The following is a 19,870-nucleotide window of genomic DNA, read 5'->3' as shown; positions in this document are numbered from 1 at the left end:
CTCTATGACCTCAAACAAATGCTGTTGCTGTAGCTGCCATCAAGGCAGCCCCGACTCACAGTGTCCCACAGTGTGGCAAAATGCTGCCCAGCCCTGCACCATCCCAGCGACACGTGTGGATCAGACCCTCGTGACCCAGAGGATGTTATGGCTGATGTTCACAAGTAGATTGCCAGATCATCTCCTAATCCATAGTTACCTTCCTTGACAGGCAAGTGGTAGCTGCATTGCTTGGGAAAGGGACCCTGGTCTCCCACAGGACGGCATGTTTCTACCATGGAACCAATAATGCCCACTGTGAGCAATGGAAATTTACCACAAAAGACCCTCCTTCCTCATTCATAGAATTGACCTAATGGGAGGACTCTCTTCTTTAGTAGGCACTGTATTACTAAGATCAAGGTATGATTTGGACAATATAAATTAACTTTAAAGAATTGTGGTGTGTTGCTGATTTATAGAGTGAAGCAATCTTAATGTCTAAAACCTACCATTGGCTTCTCCATTCCCCAGGGCGGTGGACCCAGGCACATCTCATCCTATGGACCATAGAGGAGACCAGCCAACCTAAGGGCCTGCATTGGCTGCACTTCTCCCTCAGGCTGGGAAGGTGGGTGGTGTGCATTCAGCAAACTCACTAGCTCTGTTCTCCAGGGACTTATCAATGAACTCCAAGCTGAAGCCATTTTAAGTTTCTTCAGCAACTCAGCAGTGGCCACTCAGCCTAGATGTGACCTCTGCAGTGGGCACCCAGCCTGCCTGTGAGGTGGCCGTGGGCACTCACCTCAGCGAACACCTCCACTTCAACTATGTTCTGCTCCTTCTTGCCAGACATCAGCATCAGCTTGTTCTGCAGCTCTCGCAGCTCTTCTAACGAGTACCGTCGCGCTTGCCCGTGGTCGCCAAGACTCTCAGGAAGGACCAAGTGTAGGATGGAGTCTGGGGAGATCTGGGGCACATCACAGAAGGAGCAGTCAGTTACTGAAGGCAGAGCCTCCGCATGTGCAGAAGCACCACATGTCCCCTAAACGCGCCTGGGACCCGAGCTCAGGCACCTTCTGGCCATCTTTCGGCGCCTCGATGACATAGACGCCTCGGCTGTTGATGGCTGTTGCCAGGGACAGGGATGAGAGCTCTACGGATCCGTGTGTTTCCTTCACTGTTTTCAGCCATTCCAGGTTCCTGGCAGAATCACGCTGTGGGGAGAAAAGTTGAGAAATTGGTCCCTGGGTCAGATGATCGTAGTCTTTCTCTGCTCCCTGTAGTGTTCCCCTCTCTCTCTTCATTTTCCCTGGGAGAAGTCCCTTCCTCAGGTCCAGGCTCTGTAGTCCCCTCCCTCCCAGGAGAGCCTTCCCCATCCCACCCCCACAAGTGTACTGGGAACAGCTCCCATGGGCCTGTGCGCCTCCCTCACCGCATGCCTGCCCCTTGGTATTGCCACAAGTCTAAGAAGCCGGTGCGCAGTCTCCACCAATGGCCAGGCCCTGGTTGGCGGGCGGGGCCCTTGGCCTGCACCCTAAATCAGCGATGAAGATGGACAGACACGAAGCCTGCTTCCCTTGGGCAGCCCACTCGTCTGCTGGGTCCAAGGCTAGGAGGCTGAAGTTCCAGAAGCCCTGTGTGCTCTCCAAGTACCCACAGAAGAATCTGGGGAAAGCGGCACACGTGCGTTTGTTTGGATTTGAGCTTCTAGCCGAGAAAATGCAGACAGTCTGTGTGCTCACTGTAGTTCTCGTTCCTCCCTCACCCACCAGGGCTGTTCTGCGGCTGGCCCAGCTGCCCGGGCAGCACTGGGTCCTCTGGGAAGGCCCCTACATAGTGTCCGTAGGATCTGGATCTGTGTAGGAGGCCCCTGGTGCACAAAGCTCACTTAAATTGAAATGTTTCTTTCCCAATTGTGGCAGGTATGGAAGCTACCAGAAATGTGCGTAGTGAAATAAATTATTACCATATAGAGAAAAACCTTGGTAATATTTTAGCATACCTCCTTTTCAATCCTTTTCCCGCATTTTAAAAAATTTTAATTAATTTATTTTTTAAATACTTTTATCAGGGGCTCTTATATCTCTTATGGCAATCCATACATTCATGCAGTGTGTCAAGCACATTTGCTGCTTCCTCATTTTCAAAGCATTCTTTTCCAACTTGAGCTCCTGATATCAGCTTTCCCTATTTCTTCCCCCTCCCTCCCCAGCTCGCCCTCCCTCACAAACCCTTGATAAGTTATAAATTATTATTTTCATATCTTACATCATCCTCAATCACCCCTTTTCCCACGTTTTGTGTGCTGATGACTACCGTAATTGATATTACTACCGTTTGCATACAATTTGTGTAGCCTGCTTTTTAACAGGAGAGATGGTATCTACATAGAAAAGGACTATTTTTGAGCATCCCTTTAAACAGCTTCTTCAAAAGCTACCCCATGAGTGCTTTCTTCCCTCCCTCCTGGTATAAGCCAGGCTTTCTTAAACTCAGTTCTGTGCACATGCCAAAACAGAGAGGCTTACCAGTTTCTCGGGCAGGTGTGGGTCATTTTCCAGAGCCTTCCACAGCTCTTTGAGATGGTCCATGAACTCAGCAAAGCCTGCTGTTTTGCTGAGCTTGTAGAGCACAGAAGCATAGCCCTGCATGGCATCGTGGAAGCAGGCCACACGGTCCACCTCTGTGTCATTCTCACCTGCTGAGATGGCAGCCAGGTCCACAAACACCTTCACCCCATTCATGTCTGCGAAGAGGAGAGGCGAGGTCAGCACGAGAGACTTGGCCTCGGCAACACCCTTTCTGAAGTGCTCAGTGGGCATCCAGGGGGTGGGTAGTGCTTAGCCCGGTCTACTTCAAATGACAGCACACAATGGCAACTAACCTCTACTGAACAAAGCAATGTCCCAGGCACCAGACTAGGCAGGCTCATGACACCCCATTCCATGAGTCCACACAACATCCACATTGCATACAAAAGAAACAGGCTGAGAGGGTGAGAGGACACTGTAGAAGAACTGAGCGGCATTCTCACTGGGCTGATTGCTAAGCAAAGGATGTGGGTTCAAGTGGGCAGTCCTTGGCAGAAAGCAGAGACTCCCGTGGGAATACGGAGACTCCTGACCTCTGGTCCCACAGGGGACAGTACCTTCAGCCCTCCACGGAGCCCCCGGTCTCAGAGTCCACAGGACCCCTACTGCCCACCTCTCCCTGTGCACCAGGCACCGCCTCTCCTCCTCTTGCTGACACCCTCTCCAACTCCAGCCATGAGTGAACTGTGAATGGCAGCTAAGACAGAGGGCAGGAGTGCCAAAGGCTGCCTAGCCCTTGGATAGAAACCAAATGCACGACAGCACCCAGGATGCCCTTGTCAAATCTCTCTGTGGGCCGGAGCTTGCCTTGTCCTCTACTAAAACACCGGCTGGAGGAAAAGGCAAAGGGGCAACTTTGAAAGAGCTCCTCCCAGTTGTTCACAGCATGCATCCACGGGTGGTGGAAAGTGGCAAAGTGTGAGTTTTGTACCGGGCGTGAGAGCTAGTGCCCTGATACAAACTCTGTCTCCCAGCAGTGAGCCACACACTGCACTGCTACCTGGAGAATGAAGAGGTCCGGGTTCTGCCCTTGAAGCAGCATGGCCAAGGGGTGGTGTTTCCTGGAGGTGTCAGAAAGCCACCCACGGGACCATCTGGAGCTCTCTCGCCGGACACCTGCCATTTGCCTTACCTCTAAGGGCCTCCTTGACCCAGCTAATGAACTCCTTCCTCAGGGACAGCTCCTCCAGGCACTGACACCGGTCACCACTGATGTCCTGGACCAGCCTTTGGGCACGGATAAGCTGAGGGCTCATGCGGGCCAGCTTTTCATGGCGGAAGGAGTCAAAGGCTTCGGTCTGCAAGACAGGACTCTGCTGAACCCCCACGTCTGAGAGCCGCAACTGGCCCACCCTCAAGACTGCTTCCCTCCTTACATTTCCTGGTTGTTCAACCCTAATGGTAGCTGCAAACCGAATGAAGAGCCTCTTATCCTTGAATTGGACAAGGGGTAAGGTTCAAGAAACCCTCAGCTGCTGTTGTCAGTCCCATGTGTGTCAGAACAGAGCTGTGCCAGATGGGGTTCAGTGGGGAAATTTCAGGAGTAGATCACCAGGCCCTACACTTTCTAGGCACCTCTGGGCTGCTCTAACCTCCAGTCTTTCAGTGAACAGATTGCATCACCAGGGACTCCAGGCAAAGTTCAGCGTATAAAATATACCCTCATTCCCCGCCCCTGCTTGACCAGCACACCTGACCTGCTAAGCCTTTTGTAGGATCTAAGAACTCTGATCCTCACAGGAACTCTGCAGGGAAACATGGTTATTTTTCTGTTTTGTAGATAAAGGCACCGAGGCTCAGGGACCTAGACTTGCACTGGCTGAAGTGTGCCATTCCACATTTTAAATTTTCATTCGCTATCATACCTGTCTGCTGGATGCTATTGTTACTACGTGTCCTTGGGTTAATGCCACGTCATAGTGACCTTACAGGACAGAGAACTGCCCACGAGGTTTCCTGGGCTGTGATCTTCATGGGAGCAGATCACCAGATCTTTTCCCTCTGGAAGCAGCAGGTGAGTTCGACTAGCTGATCTTTCAGTTCACAGCAGTACACTTCAGCACTGCACCACCAGGGGTATTTACTGTGTTATAACATAGCTCACAGGGTTCCTTATACAAGAACCTTGGTTGCATAGTGGTTACACCTTGGGCTGTGATCTGAAAGGTCAGCAGTTTGAAACCACCAGATGCTCCTCCAGAAAAAGAGGAGGCTTTCTACTTAACAGTCTCGTAGGCAGTTCTGCCCTGCCTTACAGGGTCACTGTGAGTCACCTTGGATTCGATGGCAGTGAGTGAGCTGAGTACCGTATAAATGGTCATCATTAAAAAAAAGTATATCAAATAACTTGCTTCTTAATTTTAACAGAAAACAATCATTTCCTTACTCCTGGATAGTAGTAGAATATGGTTGGATAAGGCAACAAATTAAAAATATTTCCCCCTATAACTAAAGGGAACCAAATTACTGGTTAGAAATGTGTCTACTAAAATAGATTCATGATCCTCAGACCAAACCAAGCAATTCTCACTTCTCAGAAGCAGTTTCCAGTCACAAAACGATCCTAGCAAGACCCATGGAAGTGAGCTGCTAACTCAGCCTGGCTGCCTTTTAAAAGCAGAAAGCTTGTGGACCCACAGGACTCTAAGGCAGTATCCCCAGCCCCTCGGTGCAAAAACTTACAAAGTGTAATAAAGTGTGGAGGACACTGAAGTCACCAGTCAGGCCCAGATTCTCTTTGACCCTCAAGATGACCTTGGCCGATATAGCAGCCTGATGCAGGCAATGGTACTCTTTGATCTGCTCAACGCGCTCCTGTACCCAGTGCCTGGGATGGTGCGGATTCACATTGCACATGACTTGGAATTCTGAAATAAGGTCGTTGTATTTATTGATGAAGTCTGTGAAGATGGTATTGATTTCATCAAAAGTCACATTTCCTGACATCAGATCCTGATACAATCTAGTGACCCTTTTGTAACATGGGAGATACAGATCGTCACATACATCTTTACGGGGCAATGTTTGCTCTTCTGAGTTCTCTTTATGCTCCCTCAGCAAATTGGCCTCTTCTTCCCAGAACCTCTTGAAGACGTGGCTGTCCTTCAAACAGTCTATCTTTTTTGCCATTTCCCGTTCTTCGCGGCTCAAGCTGTAGTGTGTTGTGATATCAGCCCAGCGCGTTTTTGGTTTGGTGAGCAGTCTAACCGTCACAACATCACTTAATCTCTTACTGCTGAGGTCTTCAAGATGTTTGCTTGCAATATCTCCCAAGTCCACTTTTGGAATCATAAGAAAAAAAGTCAAATCAAACTTTGAATAATATTATCTTATTTTTCTTTCCCAGTATTTCTTCTCTAAAAAAACTGACATACGTACACTTGTTGGCTTCTACCACCCCCCACTTTTTTTTGTCTCCATAGGAACTCAGGCATCTTCCCCCTGTCCCTTTGGCTTCTTGATCAAGTTTTATAATAAAGAAAACTTTGTAATTTCTGGAGAAGGAGGACAGTGTGAAAACATGCATTTACTCTCATTCCCTTCCTAAACCAACTACAGAGAGAATGGTTGTCCCAAATTAGTGGCCTACAAGGATAGGTGGACAGAACAACTAACGTCACTGAATTTTCTACATACAAAGAAACTGGTTATACTGTACCATGGATTCAATTGTGTTTCCCAACAGATGTATGACTATGGCCAGGCAGTGCTGCTCTCTTTGGCAGCTGTAACGATGGAACAGGGCAGTCGTGTATGGGGTGCTGTGGTGTGGTAAGCCAGTCAGTTGAAGGAAGAAGGGGAGGATCAAAAACCCTAAATCCCGCCACAGCACTTATGCTCTGTAACGGGAGTTTCCCTGGGGCATGGTCTGCAACCCCTGTGTCACATCTGACATAAACATTTTCAAACAATGGCATAGTGGGTTATGCACCAAATCAGTAGTTTGCACCTCAGGAAAAAGATGAGGCTTTTTACTTCTTTACGGAGTTTCAGTCTCAGAACCCCACAGGGCAGTTCTATCCTAGTCTACGGGGTTGCTATGCATCAGACAGTATCACGTTATACTTAACCCAATCTAATGTGAGTACATATTTTTAAATATGTAAAAAATCAGTCTACTACTTTGCCCTTTTCTCAGAAAATTAATATAACATATGTTCTACAACTCCATAGGAGAAAGAAGTATTCAAGGGAGACAGAAAAACCAAACTCACTGCCATCAAGTCGATTCCATTTCATAGTGGCCCTATAGGACAGGATCGAATTACCCTTGTGGTTTTCTGAGACTGTAATTTTGTGGAGGTAGAAAGGCTCTCTTCTTACAGAGCAGCCTTTCTGGTGACCTTGGGGTTAGCAGCCCAATGTATAACTCATATGCCATCAGGGCTCCTTCAGGAAATACAAAAGGCCTTCAAAAAGTTCATAGATGATGGTGGGGAAATAGATCTATGTGCATATATTTATGGGATTAGTATTAAGGTAGTAGATGGACAATTGGGCCTCCACTCAACTACTCTCTCAATGCAAAAACACTTTGTTCTATTAAACTGGCATTCCACGATGTTCACCTTCCTGACATGATCACTGAAGACAAAGCGGGCGCATAAGCAAATGTGGTGAAGAAAGCTGATGGTGCTTGGCTATCGAAAGATATAGCATCTGGGGTCTTAAAGGCTTGACGTTATACAAGTAGCCATCTAGCTCAGAAGCAACAAAGCCCACATGGAGGAAGCACACCAACCTATGTGACCATGAGGTGTTGAAGGGATCAGGTATCAGGCATCAAAGAACAAAAATCATATCATTGTGAATGAGGGGGAGTGCAGAGTGGGGTCCCAAAGTCCATCTGTAGGCAACTGGGCATCCCCTTACATAAGAGTTGGGGGAGGAGATGAGCCTGTCAGGGTGCAGTGTAGCAACAATGAAACATACAACTTGCCTCTAGTTCTTAAATGCTTCCTCCCCCCACCACTACCATGATCCCAATTCTGCCACTGAAATCCAGCTAGACCAGAGGATGTACACTGGTACAGACCAGAGCTAGAAACACGGAATCCAGAATAGATGAATCCCTCAGGACCAGTGATGAGAGTGGCGATACCGGGAGGGTAGAGGAAAGGTAGGGTAGAAAGGGGGAAACCAATGATAAGGATCTACATATAACCCCCTCCCTGGGGGACAGACAAAAAAAAGAGTGAAAGGGACATGTCGGACAGTAGAAGACATGACAAAATAATAATTTATAAATTATCAAGGGTTCGTGGGGAGGGAGGGGGAAATGAGGAGCTGATACCAAGGGCTCAAGTAGAAAGCAAATATTTTTAGAATGATGAGGGCAATGAATGTACAAACGTGCTAGACACAATGGATGTATGTATGGCTTGTGATAAGTGTTGTATGAACCCCCAATAAAATTATTTTTTAAAAGTTCATAGATAATGCTTATTATGAAAAGACTGTATTTCCCAATCATTTTTGCACTAGAATATACCAGTACTAACTTAATATGTTATCAAAAGATGTGTTGCATTGGGTAAATCTGCACAAGATCTCTGCAGCATTTTGAAAACAAGGGTGCTACTTTGAGGACTAAGGTATGCCCAACCCAAATCATGGTATCTTTAATTGCCTCATATGCATGTGAAAGTTGGACATTGAATACTGAAGACCAAAGAATTGATGGGTTTGAATTATAGTGCTTGTGAAGAATACTGAAAGTAACATAGACATGGACTCCAAACAAAAAAATCTTAACAACGTGAATGAGGGGGAGTGCAGAATGGAGACCCAAAGCGCATCTGTAGACAATTGGACATTTCCTTACAGAAGGGTCACAAGGAAGAGATGAGCCAGTCAGAGTGCAGTACATAGCACTGACGAAACATACAACTTTCCTGTAGTTCTTCCCCCACCTATAGTTCTTTAATGCTTCCTCCCTCCTCACTATCATGACCCCAATTCTACCCGATAAATACAGCTAGATCAGAGCATGTGCACAGGTACAGATAAGAGCTGGAAACACAGGGAATCCAGGACAGATGAACCCCTCAGGGCCAGTGGTGGGAGTGGCGATACCAAGAGAGTAGGGGAAAGGGGGGCATAGAGGGAGAGGGAGGGAGTACTGACCACAATGATCTACCTATAGGCCCCTCCCAGGGTGGTGGACAGCGGAAAAGTTGATGAGGGGAGACATTGGTCAGTGTGGGACATGAAAAAATAATTTATAAATTATTAAGGGTTCGTGAGGGAGGGAAAGTGTGGCGGGGAATGAGGAGCTGATGCCAGGGGTTCAAGTGGAGGGACAATGTTTTGAAGGTGATGATGGCAACAAATGTATAAATGTACTTGACACAATGTATATATGTATGGATTGTGATAAGAGCTATATGAGCTCCCAAGAAAATGTTTTTTAAAAAAGAAAGTACCACGGACGGCCAAAAGAACAAACTAATGTCGTGGAAGAAGTACGGCCAGAGCGCTCCTTAGAGACACAGATGGTGAGCCTTTGTCTCACATACTTTGAACATGTTGTCAGGAGAGACCAGTGCCTCATCATCAATCATGAAGATGGTGCAAGATCAAGCAGTGTTGTTCTGCTGTGCGTAGGGACGCTATGGGTCGGAACCAACTCAATAGCACCTAACAAGGACAACTCGCTATGCCTGCACAAGATGGAGTTCAGGGTACTGAGGAAGGTAAAGACATCAATTTGGAAAGAGCCCCTATCAAAACTACATGAATTTAGATAAATTTGAAGAAGGAACAAATCTTGATGTTTTATTAAGTTTATAGAGACAATGTCCTAAGAAACCTTTGGCTTACAAACAACTCATTTTCAGAAGGGATGAGATGAAGATGAAGCCTGGAACAGACTATCCACACAGTTGTTGAGTAAACAATGAATCTTGCTTGATCGATGATTAATGCCAGAGTGAATTGTCAACATCATTGACACCTTCATTTATTGAGCTAAAGAAATTCTGACTAAAATTAAAGTTGAACAAACTTTCCATTCAATGGGTAAAAAACTGCTGTTCCCTGATCAGTTGTAGGCACGAGCTGAGCTTTCAGTGGAAGTTTTAAATAACTAAGATCAAGAGCCTGAAATTTTCTTTGAAAAATTATAACAGGAGATGAAATATGGCTCTGCCATTATGATCCTGAAGACAAAGTGCAGCCAATGAAATGGCTACCAAGAGATCCTCCGTTCTGTAGGGACGGACTTGAGTGGCTCGCATCTTTGCTTACGAAGTATGCTGGCTTTGATGGATCTGTGTCAAGAAATCAAACTTATATTCTAAAATTTCATCTTTTCATTCCATTTTTCTATTAACTCATAGGTCTACCCCTAGAAAGAGATACAAGGAATCTAGTAGGTGGAGGAAGAAGTTAGGATGGCAGTCCAGTCCAACTTGAGGCGACACCTTCTGAAAGATCAAACTGATTGTCTTGAGAGGAAATTCGGGACTATAAAGAAGGAGTCTATTTGGAAATTGAATAAGAGCTAAATACACAGAAAATATGAAATATGTACAAAGACAAGAATCATACCTTTAGAGAAAACAGTCTATGCGAATAAAACTTAGGTACTCATGGTGTACCCCATTGCTTCATTGTGAGCACTATGGTTTCACAATCATGGTACAGTAAACTAAAATTATGAGCTAACGATGTGTCAAGAGAAATGGAAATATGTGTTCAGGAAAAAGATATGAAAAGTTAAGCAATCTAAATCATTTTACACAGAGAAAGAAAATGCAATTAAAACGCTGCACGTATTTATGTATGTATGTAGAGAAGCCTCCCCTCCAGAACAAAGCACTGCTATGGCGATCAGTTAACACATCCTTCTCTAACCTTTGTGTCTTTGAGATCCCTCAACTTGTATTTAAGTTCTTCAGAATACTACCTTTTATCAGGTGTTTCACTGCCTCACACATTTTTAAGAGACTATCAACAGATTTCTTTTCTATATTTAGAAATAGGTGTTCATTCCCTCTGCAGTGCAGCACAGCCTTCATGTCGTGTTCTTTCTCCTGGGGGGAAAGACTTCTACTCTCTGGGGGAAAAAAGAACCAAAGAGTTAACCCCACAGATCAGACGAACACATCCTTTCCCCCAGCATCCCCTTTCTTCCGTCTGCCCTCTGCCCGAGCTCCATCTATGCTGCTGTGGGGGCAGCCGGCACAGCCACTCCGCTGACATGGCGCCTCCACACAAGAGCCCCTTCAGAACAAAAAGGACGACGTGCCCAGACTTTGCGCTTCTTTGATCTCTTCCCCACCATGCCCGCCTCTTAACTAAAATGCACACAGGAGCTCAGACACCCTTGTCCTAGTAAATCCTTAGGAGGCTCAAATCCCTTCCTCCACGTGACACGTACTTATTTGCCAGATGTCCAGAAATTGAGCCTTGTGCTTCTGAAGCAGCTCCAGTTGTCGAACGAAAATCTTCCCACTGAGGAGGTCACCAACAACTTTTGTGAACACAGAGTCCGCGATGCCCATCAGCCTCTGGCCTTCCTCTGTCATATTTGCTAGGGGTTTCTCATCAGATCCTGATCAGGGCAAGAACACAGTTAAAACTGTAGACGCCCACTTCCTTCCAACCTCATGTCTTTGAATTCCCATTTGCTTCCCCTTTTATTCTGCTCCAATTTTCCTATAATACAGGGGCTGGGCTCGGAGAGCAATGTATACTTCCAGATTTGTTAATCACTTCTGAACCTCAAGATCTCACCCTTAATGTTTAGCTGTTATCTACATTCATCTCCCAGATGGTTTCCTTGATCTTGTATATATTTACCCAAACAATCCGGCCAACCACATATGTCAGGTGTTTAAAAGCCCACACCATCTCGTTGTAGCTACACTGAGCATCTTTCTTAAACTACTCATGGTCTCCTTTCAGAGTTCATACCTTTCCGCCCACCCCCTTGTCAAAATTTGCCCAGGGATTTCACCCCAGTACATGGACTCATGGAAATGTGGATGTAAAGCTGCTGACCTGAGATATGAAGGTGAAATTACATTCTGTAGATCTTGCCTATCCTGAAAAACGTATGATCAATTTAGAGGGCAGAATTTTAAGATATCTAATGGTAACTCATCAAAAGTATGATTCCTCGAGGATACTAGGAGAGTATAGTTCTATGAAGGAGCTCTGGTGGCACAGTGGTTGCATGCTCAGCCGCAACCCAAAGATTGGTGATTCCAACCCTTCACCATTCCCCCACGGAGAAGCTCTGTCCATCTACTTCGAGGCAGAAAACTCCACAGGAAGCTCTATCCTGTGTGAGGAGTGCTTAGTGCTGGAACGCACTTGGTAGCAAGAGGCATAGTATTAGGACAGGACTAAGTTTATATCTACTATTAAAAATAAATACAGCTTTATTCATAACTGTCCAAATTTGGATGAAACCAAGATTTCCTTAAACAGATGAATGGATGATGAAAAGGATACATCCATAGAATAGATTATTATTCATCAATAAAATGAGCTATCAAGTCACAAAAAGGCATGAAGGAATTAGAAATGTACACTGCTAAATAAAAAAGTCAATCTGAGAAAGTAACATACTATGACCCCACCCATATAATATTTTTGAAAAGGCAAAACCATAGAGAACATGAAAAGATTAGTGGTGGCTGGGGGTCAGGGGAGGATGGAGGGATGACTCCATGAAGCCAGGCTGCTGTTAGTGCAGTGAAACCCTTCTGCAGGGTATGACATTAGGCATCTGTGAAAACCCATTTCTCATTTGTTGCTGACAACAGAATCTGACAGATGGAAGCCACCCCTTTCCACCCAATGGACTGTACCACATGAAGGGTGAAGCCCAAAGAAATTATGGATTCCAGTTGATAATCATGCATCAATACTGATTCACCAACTTCGAGCAGTGTGTGCCACACAAATGTCAGATGTCAACAATGGAAAACTCTGTGCCTGGAAGGTGGAGAGATAGATAATATGGTAACTCTGCTGTCAGTAAAACTTTTCTGTAAATCTAAAACTGCTTGATGAAATAGTGTGCATTTTAAAAGACCCGCAAACACCATATTTTCAACTGAGAAGTTTTTAAAGACTGATGGGCCATCCTACATCAGTAGTCTTATTTTTATTCGACAACTACCTGGACTTGCAGGGAAATTAGATGCTTTGGTGTGTCCTGGATATTTGACAAAACCAAAACTCAGGATCGCTAACGGAGGATCTCTAGTTCCACATCCTCAGTTTCTCACTAAATATGAGTAAAACTACTTGCATCTAAAGCTTTCAGGTGACATTTTAGAGGAAGACACTCTACCTGTCTTTGATTACACACATTTGGGGTATAGAGGAAAAGTGAGAGGATTAGCATTCAGTTTTATGTTAGGTCAAGGATATTGAGTTGAACATTTTACTTTGATCTCAGAATAAGATAGATTTGGTTTTAGGGCCAGACACATTTCATTGGACTTTCAGCCCTTCATACGTAAGATGGCTGAGACCCTGGGGAAGGCCCATTAGACTCCAAAGCTCCCTCCCCTTCCTCGCGTGAAGGCAGAGGGTTTTCAGAAGGGCTTGCAGGACTCTTTTTGAGTACATTGTGTTGGATCCCACCCAGCAGCACCATGTAAGAGAGACACTTGACAGTCTGCTTCCTTGACCATCATAGCCAGGAAATCGCTACAGAGTCATTCTACTCTGTACCGCAAGGGGTTGCCATGAGGTGTCGGTCGCAGCTGACAAGTATCAGCATGGAAGCTGGTGCCAAGTAGATATTCAGTGAATGGTGGTTTTTAGGATCTGTTCTTATTTGCCCTACAAGGCAGCCTGAACCTTCTTGGATCCCTCAACCAATCTACTGCTTCAAACACCAGCTCATGCTCCTTTTCAGTTACTCTCTTCCTCCTCCCTCCCCGAAGCCAGGAGATGCCCAATTCTCAGCTCAGAGGGTCCTAGTCCAACCCCACATACCTAATACTCTGAAGATCGGCTTGATATCTGGCCCTGTGAGCAGGTGCTTTAAAACCTCATCCATGTCATCCACAGCTCTCTCATCATTCATTGGCCAGGACTTGACAATCACAGCAGACACGACTTTGCCAAACTTCCGAAATTGATTATCAGAGATTTGATCAAGGATGCTGGTCTGAGACTATTGGAAAGCCAAGAGAGGGAACGTTGGAGTTTTTTTTTTTTTTTTTTTTTTTTACCAGTTTGTTTTCAAATAGCAAAAGTCAATGACATACCCAGGGCTCTTTTGGGGAGCTACTGTATATGTCGCAAAAGGCCTCAAAGAAGAAAATTAGTTAAATACTTCATTGCCACCTTGAAATTGATAGAACCACTTCCCCATAAGAAATCTTCCTCTCAAAAGTGTTACATCTTTGGAGGCTTTTAGTGCACACCTACTAAACAAATGTTAGCACATAACCCACAGAAAGAAAGGCCTTTTAGGAGCTGTCTGCAAGTGCAATTGAATGGATTTGAGATTATCTGGAAGTGGCTGGGATTTTACATAGCCCATAACAGCTATCTGTAGTTAGCTGTCATCAAGTTGGGCCCCAACTCAGGCACCTCATTTGGCCTCATGAACAGTGGACTAGAAAGCTGCCCAGTTCTGTGTCATCTCCATAATCTATTGTGAAGTAGATCCTCGGGACCCATAGGATTTCTATCTGCTAGCTTTTGGAAGTAGATGACAGGCCATTCTTTTGAGTCTCGCTGAGTTGGAAGCTCCACTGACAATGCTCAGCATCGCCACAATACAAGCACCTTCGTTGGCTGAGTGAGAGGGTAGGGGGTACGGAGCCTGTGGTGCGCTGACCAGACTGATCACGGGTCTCCTGCAGTGAAAGAATTCTCCCAGTGAACCAGCCGCGCCCTCATCAGCCATCCAGGAACAGCCAACTGAGCAGCGTGTGTCAAAGACTGGGTGGAGGACACCAGGTTTCAGAACCACTCCATGAGGCCAGTGAGGGGACGCCCACTTCCCATGCCCCTTGTGCCAGCGCAGCCTCTCGGTCTGGAGGTGGAGGACGGAGAGCGCAGCTGTGACCCCAAGTCAGAGCAGCCGCTGGTTACCTGGCAGGCGGAGCTCACAGCTTCAATGGCGCACTTCTCAAAGCTCTTGGCCACACTGCCATCCAGGCCCGAGGCACCCCAGTCACAGCTGCAGTAGGCCGAGATCTGCAAGAGCGGCTTCTCCTGGGAAAGCAGAGATGCCATGTGAGGAGCCGGTAGGACACTGTGCGCCACCCTCTGCCCCGTGCCATCAGAAGCCCCTGGTGCTTTACTTTCCCTGCCCCATTATTGTCACCTCCTCCCTGCCCCCGCTGCCAGAGCAGCCAGGCTGACAGGAGAGTCTGTCCTCATGTGCGCAGAAAAGGCAGCTTGAAAAGTGGGTCAACTTTGACAAACAAGTGGGTTTCCCAACAAGATGCATCCAATGATCAAGCTAGCTCATATCCTGTCAGAACCAGTGTTTGGGGTCAAAACGAGGAGCAAGATCTGAGGTATTTTCTGAACTATTATGACCCACCTCTGAAATATTTACTGGGATTCAATCACTGAGCCTGGGTCAGAAATGGACACATGGTTTCCTGTCCCGCACACAATGAGGCTTTCCGTTCAAGTACAGACTCCTGTTGTTGCTGCTTTTACTGGTGGTCTAGTATTTATCCCTTCACCCTCTAAAAGAGCACCCCAGACTGCTAGTACCTGTTTGAGTCTCCCTTCCATGTCTCCCAGCAACACCTCCTTCCAACCATAGTCCACAGGGAAGTGTAGTTCCACCAGTTGTTTCCAGACCTGCAAAACCCACATGCACAAAGCATCACAACAATAACTACGTGGTTTTGTTAGGGTGACAGGAAAACCTGGGAATAGATTATTGAACAATGAACCTGATGAGCATAATGTCATTGTATCATACACATGAAGACTGTTGAAATGTCAGATGGTATGTTACATATTCCTACCCATTTTGGTATTTCAGATACCAGCATGATATTTGTCCATGGTGGACAGATTTCAGCAGAACTTCCAGTGTAACAGACCGGGAAGAAGGAATTGGCTGTCTGCTTTGGAGGAATTGGCCACCGAAGACCTAACGAATAGCAGTTGTACACTGTCTGATATAGTGCCAGATGAGCCCTTTGGGTTGGAAAGCATTCAAAATACAATTAGGGAAAGAGCTGCTTTCTCAAAGGAGAATCAACCTAATGACATGGATAGGACAGAGTCTGGGAGGCCATGCTTTGCTGATGGGGTATAACTCAAAATAAGAAGAAACAATAAGCACCCATTAGTAATCAGAATGTGGAATGTACAATGTATGAATCTGGATACATTTGGAAGCCATCAAAATGCAATGGAATACATAAAGATTGATATCCTAGGCATTAGTGAGCTAAATGGACTGATACTGGCCATTAGAACTCAATCATATGTTTAATATGCCGAGAATGGCAAATTCAAGAGGAGTGGCTTCACACCGTTATCATAAAGAACCTCTCTAGATAAACCTTGAAATATAATACTGTCAATGACAAGATAATAACCATATGCTTAGAAGAAGGGCTAGCTATCACTCAAGTTCATGCACCAATCACTAAACTCAGTGTGTGGGTGTGTGTGTGTGTGTGAAAAAATTTTGCGAAAATCTTCAGTTTGAAATTGATCAAACATGCAATCACTATGGAATGGTAATTACTGGTCACTGGAAGAGGAAAGTTGGAAACAAAGAGGAAGAATCAGTATGTGTTAAAAATTTAGCTTTGGTGATAGGAACACATCTGGAGATTGCATGATACAATCTTACAAGACCAGTGACTTCTTCCTTGCAAATAACCTTTTTTCAACCACATAAATGGTAACTACATACATGTTATCTCACCAGATAAAATACATTCAAATCAGATTGACTACATTTGTGGGAAGAGATGATGGAGATATTCAATATCATCAGCCAAAATAAGGCCAAAGTGTGGACTGTGGAACAGACCATCAATTGCACATATAGAAGTTCAGGTTGAAGCTGAAGAAAATTAAAACAAGTTCACAAGAGCAAAAACATGACCTTGAATACATCCTATATGAATTTACAGACCATCTCAAGAACAGATCAAACCATCTCAACATCAGTGACCAAAGAGCAACTTTGTGTGGCATGGCATCAAAACATCATACACGAAGACAGCAAATGACCATTATGAAGACAAGAAAGAAGGAAAAGACCAAACTGAACGCCAGAGGGCTCTGACGCATTCTCTTCAACATAGAGTAGCCAAAGGAGACCGAAGCGATAGTGGAAGTAAAGAACTGAACAGAAAATCCAAGCTTCAAGGTGAAGGATTAAAGGATTCTATGCGCAACATTGAATGATGCAGGAAGCATCAAAAGAATGTGGAAATAATACACAGAAGTATTGTATCAAAAATAAAGGGTCAACATTCAACTCTTTCATAAATCAGCATATGATCAAAAACTGATGGTATTGAAGGAAGAAGTCCAAGGTGTACTGTTGAGATTAGCAACAAATAAAATTCTAGAAATTGACAGAATACTCTGGAAGCATTCAGTCTATGCCAAGAAATTGAAAAGACAGTTACTTGGCCAACCGATTGGAAGAGATCCACATTTTTGGCCATTCCAGAGCAAGGTGACCCAACAGAATGCATAAATTATCTAACAATATGAGTAATATCACATGTAAGCAAAATGGGGATGAAAATAATTTTAAAATCTTGGCAGCAGTCAATTGACTGCTGCCAGAAATTCAAACCAGATGCAGAAGAGGGTGTACAACAGGGGATGTCATTTCAGTATACAAATGATACAACAGTGCTTGCTGAAAGCTACGAAGACTTGAAGTCCTTGCTGATGAAGATCAAGGACTACAGCCTTCAGTATGAATTACAATACAACTCAATGCTAAGAAAACAAAAATCTTCACAATGCATCAATCAACAATGTCATGATACATGGAGAAAAGATTGAGGTTGTCAGGGATTTCATTTTACTTAGATCCACAACCAACACTTGTGGAAGCAAAAGGTACATATGCAAACAACATATTACATTAGGAAAATATGCTGCACAAGATCTATTTAAAGTGTTAAGGAGCAGAGATGCCACTTTGAGAACTAAGGTGTGCCTGACCCAAGCCATGGTATATGTGTGTGAAGCTGAACCAATGAGTAAGCATTTTAATTATGCTATTGGTGAAGACTCCTGAAAATACCACAGCCTTCCAGAAGCACAAGAGGAAGTTCAGCCTGGAGGAAATACAGCCCCAATGTTCTTTAGAAGTGAAGATGGTCAGACTTTGTCCCATGCCAAAGGATGTCATGCATGGAAAAGTAGAGGGTCACTGAAAAAGAGGAAGATGTCCCTCCCCACAAGGAGATGGATTGACACAGTAACTGCAAAAATAGGCTCATACATAACATTTTTTAAGATGGCCCAGGAACCAGTAGTGTGTCCTTCTGTTGTACATAAGTTCTCCAACTCGACAGCACCAAACAACAGTGAAGATAGCATTACATATATAAACCTGACGCACTACTATTGAGTCTCTTCTTACACCTGATGACCCCTTGGACAAAGTAGAACTGCCATAAAGTTTCAAAGGTTATCATCTTCATGGAAGTTGATTACCAGATCTTGTTCCAGTGGAGTAACAGGGGTTTGAATTACCAACCTTTCAGAGAGTAACCAAGGGCTAAAAGACTGTACCACTGGGGTGCCTTCCATTATATATGTAAATACCACAATTTTTAAGATATACAACATGGCTCAATTTAAAAAGATGAGGTTGACCAATAAATCCTACCCTTGAGGCAAATTTTAAAAATAATACATATTAATTTTTTAAGTGTGATTTTTATGAAGACAGACAGATTTTTATGAAGACATGCCCTGATGGGGCATGATCAAGGACAATGTAGCAAAGACGAATTACTGAAACCTGAATGAAGGCTAAACATGATAGTGGCACAAGAGGAAAGTAAAAGGAAATTGAGGAAAGAACTAGGAGGCAAAGGACATTTATAGAGGCCTAAATACAGGAATGTATATATGTAAATATATTTATAACAATTGGGAAATAGATCTAGGTGCATATATTTATGTTAAGTATTAAGGCAGCAGATGGACATTGGGCCTCTACTCAAGTACTCTCTCAACACAAGAACACTTTGTTCTAATAACTTGGCATTCTGTGATGCTCACCTTCAAGACACAATCACTGAAGACGAAATGAGTGCATAAGCAAATGTGGTGAAGAAAGCCGGTGGTTCCTGGCTATCAGAAGATATAGTATCCAGCGGCCATCTAGCTGAGAAGTAACAAAGCCCACATGGAAGAAGCACACCAGCCTGTGTGATCATGAGGTGTCGATGGGATCACAACAAAAAATCATAATGATATAAATGAGGGGGGCAATGGAGTAGAGACCCAAAGCCCATCTGTAGACAATTGAACATCCGGTCATAGAAGGGTCACAAGGAAGAGAAGAGCCAGTCAGGGTGCAGTATAGCAATGACAAAACATACAACTTTCCTCTAGTTCTTTAATGCTTCCCCTCCACCCCCACCCCCACTATCATGACCCCAATTCTACCTTACAAATATGGCTAGATCAGAGCACGTACACTGGTACAGATCAGAGCTCCCAACACAGTGAATCCTGGACAGATAAAACCCTCAGGAACAATAATGAGAGTAGCGATACCAGGAGGACAAGGGAGAGGTAGGGATTGAAAGAGGGAACTGATCACAATAATCGACATAAAGCCCCCTCCCTGGGGGGCAGACAACAGAAAAGTGAGTAAGTGGAGACAGCAGTTGGTGTAAGATATGAAAAAAATAATTTATAAATTATCAAGGTTTCATGAGGGAGAGTGGGGAAAAGGGGAAAATGAGGTGATAGCAAGGGCTCAAGTAGAAAGAAAATGGTTTGAAAATGATAGCGTTATATGTACAAATGTGTTTGACACGATGGATGGATGGATTGTGATAAGAGCTCCCGATAAAATGATTTTTTTCCTAAATGAAGACTAGATTTAACTAGGATCATTCTATGTAATCACTGGTTCAAAATTTTAATTTTGAAAACTTTTTAGTGTACCAAAAAGTTTCATAAATAGTACATATCACTCATATATCCTAAACTAAACACACCAATAATTAATGTTTAACACATTTGCACTATCACTTCCTCATTCTTCTGTCCCTTATGATAAGTAGGTTTTGTGCCAACTTGGCTGGACCAGGACTTTCAGTGGTTTGGCAGTTAATATGGAGTAA

The 19,870-nt window shown here is 44.4% G+C and overlaps 1 protein-coding gene across 1 annotated transcript in view; it reads right to left on the bottom strand.

Annotated features, from left to right (window-relative positions):
- LOC142460104 (E3 ubiquitin-protein ligase RNF213-like) overlaps window positions 1-19,870 on the bottom strand; it is a 142,348-nt gene that overhangs the window by 82,738 nt on the left and 39,740 nt on the right. The window contains exons 13-22 of the mRNA XM_075562325.1: window positions 15,282-15,371; window positions 14,646-14,768; window positions 13,536-13,716; window positions 10,957-11,130; window positions 10,483-10,632; window positions 5,256-5,851; window positions 3,706-3,871; window positions 2,511-2,728; window positions 1,056-1,196; window positions 785-949 (exon numbers count right to left, since the gene is read on the bottom strand). Of these exons, the coding sequence (XP_075418440.1) occupies window positions 785-949; window positions 1,056-1,196; window positions 2,511-2,728; window positions 3,706-3,871; window positions 5,256-5,851; window positions 10,483-10,632; window positions 10,957-11,130; window positions 13,536-13,716; window positions 14,646-14,768; window positions 15,282-15,371 (2,004 nt within the window). The remainder of the gene's footprint in view (window positions 1-784; window positions 950-1,055; window positions 1,197-2,510; window positions 2,729-3,705; window positions 3,872-5,255; window positions 5,852-10,482; window positions 10,633-10,956; window positions 11,131-13,535; window positions 13,717-14,645; window positions 14,769-15,281; window positions 15,372-19,870) is intronic.

The sequence above is a fragment of the Tenrec ecaudatus genome, chromosome 10, assembly GCF_050624435.1.
Source record: "Tenrec ecaudatus isolate mTenEca1 chromosome 10, mTenEca1.hap1, whole genome shotgun sequence".
Classification (NCBI taxonomy): Eukaryota; Metazoa; Chordata; class Mammalia; order Afrosoricida; family Tenrecidae; genus Tenrec; species Tenrec ecaudatus.
This window is presented reverse-complemented; position numbering and strand designations above follow the sequence as displayed.